The following is an 11262-nucleotide window of genomic DNA, read 5'->3' on the forward strand; positions in this document are numbered from 1 at the left end:
GGTCGTTAGCAATGCAGATCAACAAAGTATTGCTAACAGTATTTGTCTTTAAATGGGGTAGCCGAATATGTATTGGCCTCAGAGCTACTCAGTGATTTCTAACCTTCCTAATCATCATGCTGACTTCAGGGTGCATACTTGTGTGTTTTATTTTGTATTTAAAAGTGTTTTTTTCCAATTTTGCAGTTCAACACTGCAAATAAAGGAACTAAAAGTAAGTAAAGAATTTCTTGAAATTAGTGTATTTTTCTTTGTTTTCAGCAGGTAAATAAGACTATTTGCCAACGGAACAAGATTTCTGCACTTAAAATAGAATCAATTCATCTCCATCATCTTATCTCAAGTGCAGGATATCTAATTGTCTTATTTTAGGGGTAGAAAGACAAATTTCATTGGTAAATGGTCTTATTTAGCTGTTAAAATTAAGGAAAAATAGACACATTTCAAATAAATTGTATCTTCTTTTTGTTCCCTTTTTGCAGCGCAAATACAAGGAGGGACACCTTAAGTCGGAATTCCAACTAGGAAACTTGGAGCTCACAAGCAGCCACCAAATTTAGTATCCAATATGGCTGTCACGGCTTCCCCCTGTCCCATGTTGATGCACTACTGAGCAAGGGACTTAACCCCAAGTTGCCTACTGATTTGCATATTGGTATGTGAGGGTGATTGATTTTCTTTTCTCATCATAAAAAAATGTTTTTATGTTGTATATCAAATGTCTGTACAGTGTGAGCTCTGTAACCAAAGTCAGATAGCTTGATTTTGAACACAATCATGGCCAAATAAAGTCGACTGTGATGGCTTGAAATTGTATTGTGATTTTTAGTTTGATTTAACACAAAGAGCCAAAAGTCTTATCACAACTGGTGGATATACGTAGGTTTAAATTTATTTTTTATTTTGTTTCTTCTGACTGGAAGTAATATTAACATTGTCCATTGCCCTGCATGCGTCCCAACATAAATCTTAGAGAGAATCTATGGAGGGTGATGGCATGGAGGCCTTCCATTCAAATAGATTTGGAGCCTATCACCAATGATTAATCTTCAAAATAACAGCGCAAACATGCAAACAACTTAATTATTTTTGAAGAGCATGCATAATTTAAGACGTTTGATTAAAAAGGTATATATTTTCTAAATATATTTTCTGTTTAGCTTGTTTTATTATCACCAATTAAAGGCATCCTCCAATTAAAAACAAACCTCTTGGTTGAATAAAAATTATTTTACATCTAAATCCCCCTGTGGTATGAATATTTTGATCTTAACTGTAACATTAAATAAAATAGTTATATAAAGTTAATCATGATTACTTTGAACAACGTCTGTAAATTAAAACTCGCCTCGCTTATAAAGTTAGTGCAAGTCCTAAGTGTGGAACTAGAAATTTCGGACTCTTTCTCGTCGGCGGAGCCACAACATCTGAATCCCGGAGAAGAATCGGACTTCCCATCGCTGAAGACAACTCAACATTTATGAAACTGGATCAAAAAGCAAGCCTATTGATAGCCATAAAAGGCTCCTGCGAAGCCGGCGCTGATTGGTTGACCCACATTCTGGGACGTCATTCGGGAGCTGTGATTGGTCGACGGGGGTTTGTTTTGCACCCTTCACCCTTCCTCCGTCTGCGTGCTTCCATAAACAAACTGCATTTTTGTTCCGCAGGGGAACGCGCTAGTCTTCTGGTTTGTAACCCTGCCAGCATTGTCAGGTCTCTCCCCCCCCCCACTCCAGCTCCCGTTTTGGGAAAAGGCTGCGACAGGACCTTCATTTCTGAGGCGGGAAGAAAAAAAGAAAAAAAAAAAACACGGAAACGTGGGCTCCGTTACAACAAAAACAATCAGAGCTGAGGGTTATTTTTTTCCAACGGTCAGCGCGTGGAGGGCTGTAGCGCCGAGCTAAACGCTGGACTCCACGGTCTACATTGTCTGCCTTCTTCCTTCTGTTATTAAGCTGTCAGCCATCGTAGGCCGCTGTATATTCTTTGCACAACTTCGGTTTTAGCAGGTGAGTGGTAACGGAGGGAAACGCTTCATCCGTCTTTGTTTTTAGGACCAACTTAGCGCAGCTAGCATGCTACTAGTGATGTCCTTTGTAACGTTTTTTGTCGTGGCCCGTTTTTAGGAGCTCGCGTGGACGATTGTCGGCGCGAAAACGGCCCTGCACGCCGAAAATCGGCTTAAAAAGCTGGAGCCAAACACGGGTTATGCAAATAGTTTTGAAACAGGAAGGAAGGCACGCTCGAACCGCGTCTTTTCCTGCTTCGTCTTTTGTGGTACAGGATCGCGCGACTGGCTGCTAATTGGACCCGAGTGTTGCTGATCGCGTGTTTACTTCCTCAAAGAGAAACTGTGTCGTTGGTTTTTTAAGTGAGAACGAGACGGCAGGGGGTTTGTTTAGATTGAAATGTCGCTTGCAACATTTGGCGTTTTACCAGACTTCAGTTCAGATTGTGAGGGCTCAGACGGTCTAAATTTAGCATTAGAGGTGAGCCGATCATGGCAGATACACGTTTCAATGCGTTTGATCTAAAACTACTACCATTTTTTTTCCCTTCTATTTTCACTGTTGTGCTCTTAAACAAAACAAAAATTGGGATCGGTTAAAGTCGGCAGCCGAAACTATGGAGAAAACTGTAAATCAACTTGGACCAGGAACAGCTCTAGTCTAGGTCAGATATAAATCTGCACCGATCAGGCAGGTTTTCTGAGCTGGACATTGTTTTTGATTATTTGTCAATTTTAAGGACACAAAGTCCCTAAACTGCACTGCAGTAGTTTTGAGTTGAATAGAAAATGTAAGGAATTTAAGGATCATAAATCAAATGATTAGATTAGAGATGCACCAGTTAATTTCCAAAATTTTTTTTTTGTATTTTTTCTCTCATCGGTCCAAAATGACAAATGGTAACGAAAATCTGTTACATTAAGTCAGTTTTAAAACAAAACAACAACAAAAATCAGATGTAGGTTGGAGACATATACGTTGATAAGCATTGCAATACTTTTTGGAACTTCTTCGTTTTCTTCTGTATGCAAAACTACAAACTACCAAAGAGTTTTTTTTTTTTTTTTTTCTCGTGTGTTTTTTTAGTTTTTAGAACAAAAATTAGGAGTCAGTCGCCAAGACCTCAAATGAGTATCAACCATGAAAACCCTAATAGGTGCATCTCTAGATCAGACCATAACCAACTTTCTCCACTCCCAGAAGTTGAACTCTCTCTGATTTAGAAAGCTGCGTGCAGTACCAACAAAATCAGTTTGTGTTTAAACCGTGGCCTGACCTGAATTTCTGTTCAACCTAATGAAATCCAAAGCAGGTTTGCCTGGATTACCGTATACAGTAATGCACCATGTGCTCCCTTCCTTTTCCCCTGTGCAGACATGGTGAAGCTGACAAAAGCCAAGACTTTCCAGGCTTACCTGGACTCCTGCCACCGCCGCTACAGCTGCGTGCACTGCCGCGCCCATCTGGCAAACCACGACGATCTTATCTCAAAGGTAAACATGCTGCCAAGCCTTTCTTGGAATGCTTATTTCGGGTGCTACGCGTTGCATGCTGCTTTACGCTTCTCACATGTATTAAAAATAGTAAAATATACAAGACACGAATGAATTCATGAAAGTGAGGGGGGCTTGTTTTCTTTTTTTGTTTCAGTCATTTCAAGGCAGCCAGGGACGAGCATACCTCTTTAACTCAGTGTGAGTATTCTGGAGACGGCCGCAAGTTTCATAACAGATTTCTTTATTTAATCATGAGTTGTTGTGTTGTTTTTTTCCACTTCCTCAAATGTCCTCTTTGAACCACTTGGCAATCTCTGATCTATTTCCAAAGCACGAGTTTCTGAAATGTTCTTTTTTTTCCATCCAAACACACTGCTGATATCGAAAGTGTTTATGCAAACCACGCCGTCTGCAGATGATTAGATTATTTTTCTGCAGATTAGACCTCAAAGTTGGGTCACTTTACTCTGGTAATTGCTTAATTTTGTGTAAGTGGGTCAGCAATGCACAGCAACAGGAGGGAGGCCATTAAACAGCAGACATGTTGAAATCTTGATAATAGTTTTGTTTTTTTAAAAGAAATACCCTTGTTGCTTCTTGTTCTATAAATGTTTCTAACAAAAATATGTGACAGCCGCTGTGGTAGGAAGCCACTTCTGTACTGTGGAGGGAGAGAAAGCTTTATAGTAAAAACAGCTGATCGGTGACCCTGCTGTTCATTTTTAGGGTCAACGTGGGCTGTGGTCCCGCCGAGGAGAGGCTGCTGCTTACGGGACTCCACGCAGTGGCCGACATTTACTGTGAAAACTGTCACACCACTCTGGGCTGGAAATATGTAAGTAACTCTTTACTGCGCCTCCAGCAGCTCTCTGTGGATTTGCTCAATAATTACAAAAAATAAAATATGTTTCTCACTGTTTTCATGTTCAAGCACATAGCAAATGAAGTATTCATACATCTTGCTCATTTCGTCCCTCGTTCGCTGTTGTACTATATGTGGATTTTCCGGTTATGAACTGACACAAAGTAGTGCATGATTGTGGAGTGAAGGGTAAAGGATGCATGGCAGATTAGACTGAGAGCGTCTGAACTTCAGTTTCAAGCCTTCCCGCGGGTTCTCAGTAGGATTCATGTCTGCACTTTGACTAGGCCGTTCTAACGCAGGAATATGCTTTTAATCTAAACTGACACAGCAGCCCTGGCTAAAAAAAAAAAAAAAAGCTTGCTGGAGTTGTTTGTTTTTTTTATGTGGATTTCCTCTCATAATGCCCCCAATGCATGCCAGTTGCTTCCTATGTGTTTTGCAATGGTAATGCTGTTAAGTAAAACAAAAACTGGGTGGGCCAGTATTTGTTTCCTGTGACAGAGTACCTCTGTTTGCTGTAAACGTTGTGCTTTAAAACTCTGCAGGTCATTTGAAACGTAATAAAATCCCAAAAAGACACAAACGGGGATTTTTTTAATTTTTCTTCTGATTTTTAAAAGCGACTCACATTAAGAAAAAAATATACATTTTAAGCAATAGATTATCTCCGCCTCCCGTAGAGAATAATGGCCGTTACTGAGGTACACAATGATATACATTAGACTTTAAGGGGCCTGGGCTGGTATGAGATTCTGAATATCATAGCTTTGGGTTTAAAACAAAAATGCGCCTGCATAGCATTATCTAATTGGTTTTATTTAAAACAAATTGGCAACAGTTATCTGTACAAAAAGTCCCACTTGTGTCTTGTTAGTCCGCAGAATATTTTCCCAAACGTCTCGTGGGGTCGTCCTCCTGGAGCTCTCTCACAGAAGCCATTTTGGTCCAGTCTCTTCTTTGTCAAGTCGTGAACACCGACCACAACCGAAGCAAGCAGAACCTGGAGTGCTTCAGATGTTCTCAGCGGTGTGACGCGTTGCCCTTTAAATGTTTGGCCTCTTATCTTAAAACCTCCCTGACGTCAGTTTTAACCGTTTCGAAAGCCCAACTTAAAGTTAGGCTCGACAATTTATTTTTATGTTTCAGAAGTTTCCCTTTTTGAACAACTGCTCATGCGCCAGACCGTCTTACCTGCTCTAAAGGGGAATGTCCTAAATTTTCAGTTCAATTTTATTTATATAGCACCAAATCATGAAACATGTCATCTCAAGGCACTTTACAAAGTCAAATTAAATCATATTATACTGATTGGTCAGATTATACAGATTGGTCAAAAATGTTCCTATATAAGGAAACCAGTTGATTGACCACAGTCACGACAAGCAGCATTCACTCCTGGAGAAGCGTAGAGCTACAGGGAGAGTTGTCTGCATTGTCCATGGCTTTGCAGCAATCCCTCATACTGAGCAAGCATGAAGCGACAGTGGGAAGAAAAACTCCCCATTAACGGGAAGGAAAACCTCCAGCAGAACCGGGCTCAGTATGAACGGTCATCTGCCTCGACCGACTGGGGGTTACAGAAGACAGAGCATTCCTCTTCTTCTCATAAACATGAACGCGGTTCACTTCTTGCGTCTCTCAGCCATGTTCAGAGTCTACGGGGGAGAACAGCGGAAACACAATGAACGGCTAACCGCTAAGCTAACCAGATAATAAACACTAGAAGTGCCCATGTGCAGCCTGCAAGCGGAAACCAACAGGGAACGTGTTCACACGTTGGCGTTAAGATAAGATAAGATAAGATAGTCTTTATTGATCTCACAATGGAGAAATTCACTCGTCACATCGGCTCATACAAGAAGGTGCAAAGTAGGGAATCTGCATTCAGTTATATACAGTGAATCTTCATATCTACAATGGATCAAAAGAATACCAAAAAAAAATACAAAAAAGGAAATAGGAATGTAAATGTCTCATTTACATTCTTAGTGGTCTCTCTCTCTCTCTCTCTCTCTCTCTCTCTCTATATATATATATATATATATATATATATATATATATATATATATATATATATATATATATATATATATATATATATATATATATATATATATATATATGCACGTGAGCACATCAGAATGATTGACATGTGGGATAACCAATAGATGAGGCGAAACCCCCAGAACCTGAGGGACAGAGGGGGGGTGAGAGCAGAACCAAAAGTCTGACTAGGGATTATCAAGGTTTTACAGGCCTGGAGCCTTTTTTTTTACCTCCTTTTTCTGAATACATAATGCATTGACAACTTTCAGGATGGAAGGTCGATTTTACCCAGTATAGTAAAGTGTTTCTGAACAGGATTAGCATCTACAGCTTTTAAAGCCTTAGTTTCCCACGGGACCGGTTGCTGGGCCGTGCCTGGATTCTACAGAGCATGATATAAGACTTTCTGACCAGCTGGAAAAGAGTCGGACCGGTTTAATAAAAAGAAGAGGGGGGGGAAAAAAAAAAAAAAAAGAGCACTCTCTTGATTAAAGCTTTGTGTCTTCCCTCTGCAGGAGCAGGCCTTCGAACTGAGCCAGAAGTACAAAGAGGGGAAGTACATCATCGAGCTGTCCCATATGATTAAGGACAACGGCTGGGATTGAAAAAGACAACGGCCATGTTTCTTCATGACTTTTTAAGAGGAGGAGGGGGGAGAAAAAAAAAGAAGTCGCATCCCCTCGACGCGAAAGGGTTCAAGTATATCGTCCTCATCTCGCCTTGGAGCCACTGCTGTGCCACACTTTTACTTCATGCAGCTTCGCTAAGAATAGCATGTGATGCCTTACCCTTCGTCTATTCCTCACGTTTCTTTCACCAACACACTTACCGAGACCTTCATCCCGACGATTAGTGATTCTGGGGACTGATTCAAGTGTACGGCTTGTGCGCGTGTGGAGAGAGAGAGAGTGAGTGAGTGGTGTAGTTACACGGGTACCGGGTGTGGGGTGGATTTATTATTATTTTTTAAAGCCTTTTAACGCACGAAAGATCCAACTTTTTACAGCGATCGCTAAACCGTGTGGCGTTTAAAGCCACAAGGCCAATCAAAGCTAAGGAGCTTGATTGTTATTTGGATTTTTTTTTTTTGTTTTGTTTCTTTCCTTTGAGTTTAAGGTGCAGCTTTTGATGGATATTGCCTAAACGGATTTCATTACCAAGGCTTGTTTCAATGGTTGACCTTTGAGTTAAATATACAGGGAGGATATGGGAATACATAGAGCAGCAGGCGAGCTCTTTATTTTTTTTTATTATATTATTAATTCATGTTATTTTTTTTATTATTTTTAAAGCCAATAATAAGGCAGTCGGGATATTGAGTTAGTAATATTCAAGCCAACAGAAATCTGCAAGAATTTCTCCGTCTGTAGCGAGTCTTCTGTTCACAGGTGTAACGTTGTGTATGTGTGCGCGCGCGTTTGCAGTGAGGCATCTTAAGCTGGATGGTGTTGTGAAGCATTAGTCTGGAACTGATTTACCTCCAGAATATTTTTATTTTTATTTTTTTCACTGCACACTTGAGATAGCTTTACTCCCGTTTAATGCTAACGAGACCTATATCCTGTATACGTTTTGCGCATTACCTAACACTGAGCAGTCCCTATCGACACATCGGCTTCACTGTGTTAATGCAAATTGTGGTTAGGATAGATGTAGCATATTTATGGTGATTTTTAAATGTCTGCTTTCATTAAAGTGGTTTTTATTTTAACCTGGTCTTTCATTAAAATACAGATTCTCTGTACACTTTCTGCTGGAGTTGTCTTTTGTTGCCCCGCATACTTTTGTAGTCACAGCACACATCATGTAGACTAATATTACAGGCGCTGACTGAGACATCATTGCCTCATATTCTGGGGATAATTTGCATTCTAGGTACTTATTTTCTCATAAATTATCTGGAAAGTACTGTAAAGGAAGCACGGTATAGTAAGAAATGTTTCATAATGTGCAAAATACATCGTTTGTGCCTTGCAAAAGGCGTTTTGATACATTAAAAGCACAAACTGCATGTGTTTTTATTGTATTTTATGTAATAGACTAGCAAGGTAGTGCAAAATCAAAACAATGAACTGCTTCCTGTACCATATGCAAAATAGCTCAAGAAATCAGACTGGAAGGAAAACTCCTGTGAATGATACTTTTCAAGTCTTGCCACAGAAACTGGACCTGGGTCTGGACATCGGCTAAGCCACTTTAACGCATGAAAGAGCTTTAGTCCAAAACCCTCCACGGTACACCTGTATGTTTTTTTTTTTTGTTTGTTTTTTTTTTTGTTTTGTTTTTTTATCTGTAAAAAGTTTGAATCACTTTGCCTTCCAATCATACACTGTGCTGTGTTGGTCTGAGTAAAATACGCTGAAGTTTGAGGCTGTAATGTGACAAAATCTGGAACATTTTCAGGGGTTGAAAGGTACTGTATGTACGAGCAGGCTGAGCCAGCTGCAGCTTTCTCTGCTGCCTCTGCCTCGCACATTCTCCTGAGCAGCTGGTAACATTTAAGCTACTTGCTTTGAGCCATAGTTCACTGCAGCTGATTGAAGGCTCACTATCAATTTGGGGAGCACACGTTTGGAGTCCTGTTGACCATTTTCTTAGGTCTACTGGGATATCGGGTCACGTTTAAATGTAAAACCTAATGGCCTCTGTTTGGTTTTGTTTTTTCTTTCTGTGTGCATGCAGGGGTGTCTTCACGTTGCACATCTAGAAGTACTTGTTTATCCCAAATGACAGATTTCCCTATAATAAAAAAAATAAAATTAAATGATAGAGAAATTACATCCCTCGAATGTTAACTGGAGCTGGTGTGTTGACATGTAAGAGGACTAATACTGAGGTAAAAAACAAGAATGGAATAATAGGAGAAAAAATAATTTACCAATGGAAAAACTGAATGGAGACAGTTATGGCCAACTAACTAAAGAATACAAAGTTAAGTGATTCATAATGTATCTGCTTCCAGTTATGCATCTTCAAACTTTGTGATTAGCTGAATCTAATAAATGAAGATAATTGGGAGAAATTAATTTATAAAATGTCACCATAGTCCAAAAGATGCAAAAGGGTGGATGCTACAAGATGTTTCCTGGCATCAAGACAAAATAAACAAAACATGACTTGTTTCAAAAAAGAAAAAGAAACCTGTTAGCCTCAGTTTCTTTAAAAATATGATCATTAATGTAAGCTTTAGTTTTTCATTAATTATTACACTAAGATATTTGTAGGCTCAACAGATGAACCTTCTGGGATACAACTGAAGGTAAAATGGCCGGCACAATTTTCTTTGCATTTAATACCAGTCTGAGCTGTTTTGTGGTTAAATGATATCAAATGCAGACTCCAGCTGTTCAAAAGCAAGAACAACAGTGTGAGCAAACAGTAACAGGAGCCTTTCTGAGTTGACCTACATCATTTATGTCAACAGTAAACAGTGCAAGTCCAAAACACTGCTGATGTACACCATTAATAATATTCAAAAGGCCAGGAGAGGATCCGTACTCACGTTGTTTTGGCTTTGACGGATGAGGATCAAGCCTAGCCAGAGCATGGTCAGTCAAGCCAATGTCACATTGTTTCTGACACAAAATGCCATGAGGAACCTTAGAAAGGTCAGTGAAAATGGCTATAAAATATCTAAGGTTTCTATAATGTCATTAATGACCTCACTGGTAGCAGTGCTTGGACATTGCTAACAAATGCAGGAAACTGCCTTTCCTTTAACGAGGCTGACCCATAAAAGGTTAAATTGTACTTGAGTATTAATTTAAAACATGGTTGTAGTTTCTGCAGCTGTCCAGCAGGTGGAGATGTTCGTCTCGGCCGGTTTGCAGACCACGCCCCCCCAGATGTCCAACTCCGCCTCCTCCCGGGTTCTGCAACCAGTTCAGGATGTCCACCAGCAGATGGCGCTGTGGAACCCGTTAGACCGAATGAATATTGGCACAATTTAAATCAAAACCATATATTTAGGCACGTTTACGTCTACATTATCTCCATACTACATACGTAGAGGTCAGTAGTATCACATTTGATGAGCTGATGATGCTGTATTTTTCTTGGTGAGTTGTTTTCCTTGTGAATTAATCTACCACTTTTCATCTTTTCTTTTCTGTTATTTTTATTATTTATTTTTAAGCTTGCAAACTATTTCTTATTTCTATTACTTATTTCCTTATCTGTGGTGCAGATTATTATTTTTTAATTAACATTTGGTTGTCCTTCCCTCTAATTGAACATTTATTGATAAGGTTGTCAAAGAAGAAAGTTTGCAAACTGCAAAGAAGGCATGTGCTCAGCAGGAACTGGTCACATGAAAGAGCTCTGAAACTGATAGCAAATTTCTCTCCCATGTGATAGAGAGGCTACTGGCAGTCATGTGTGTGCTTTGCATTTTCAGTAACCCTTCTTTCACTTTTCACTTGTAAAAACTGTTGTTAAAGCACTATCACATGATAACTTGGGGGACGTCAAAAGGCCCGCATGCATTTTATTTTTAATCCCAGAGGTCTGGGTGGGAATTTATCAGCAAATGAAAAAGGATTCAAATTTGTTAACATTAAAAATAATAAAATAAAGGTTCAATCCAGACTATAGGGTAAATGGAATAGGGTAGGGTAGCAGGGTAAAGATTTTCTGGCAACACAAATCTTTCTAAGGTAAATAACTTGCAGCATCACTGACTAATCAAATAAGTTGTCGAAACATGCTGAAAATGTTGTTTTCTGTTCAAAAGCAAATCCAGAGCTTGTGACTAAGAACAACAAAGTGTCTGCATTTGACACGTAGTGCTCTTCTACGGGTGAAATATTCCTGTAACTGAGTGTCTGAGACGCTATGTGCAAAT

The 11262-nt window shown here is 39.5% G+C and overlaps 1 protein-coding gene across 1 annotated transcript; it reads left to right on the top strand.

Annotated features, from left to right (window-relative positions):
- Window positions 1–1638: 1638 nt before the first annotated feature.
- On the top strand, window positions 1639–8165 carry ypel3 (yippee-like 3). Its single transcript, XM_012882294.3, has 5 exons — window positions 1639–2012; window positions 3387–3505; window positions 3663–3706; window positions 4235–4343; window positions 6935–8165. The coding sequence occupies exons 2-5, from the start codon at window positions 3389–3391 to the stop codon at window positions 7022–7024; spliced, it is 360 nt and encodes a 119-aa protein (XP_012737748.1). The 5' UTR covers window positions 1639–2012; window positions 3387–3388; the 3' UTR covers window positions 7025–8165.
- The last annotated feature ends 3097 nt before the right edge of the window (window positions 8166–11262 follow it).

The sequence above is a fragment of the Fundulus heteroclitus genome, unplaced genomic scaffold (genome assembly GCF_011125445.2).
Source record: "Fundulus heteroclitus isolate FHET01 unplaced genomic scaffold, MU-UCD_Fhet_4.1 scaffold_48, whole genome shotgun sequence".
In the NCBI taxonomy this organism is placed as follows: domain Eukaryota; kingdom Metazoa; phylum Chordata; class Actinopteri; order Cyprinodontiformes; family Fundulidae; genus Fundulus; species Fundulus heteroclitus.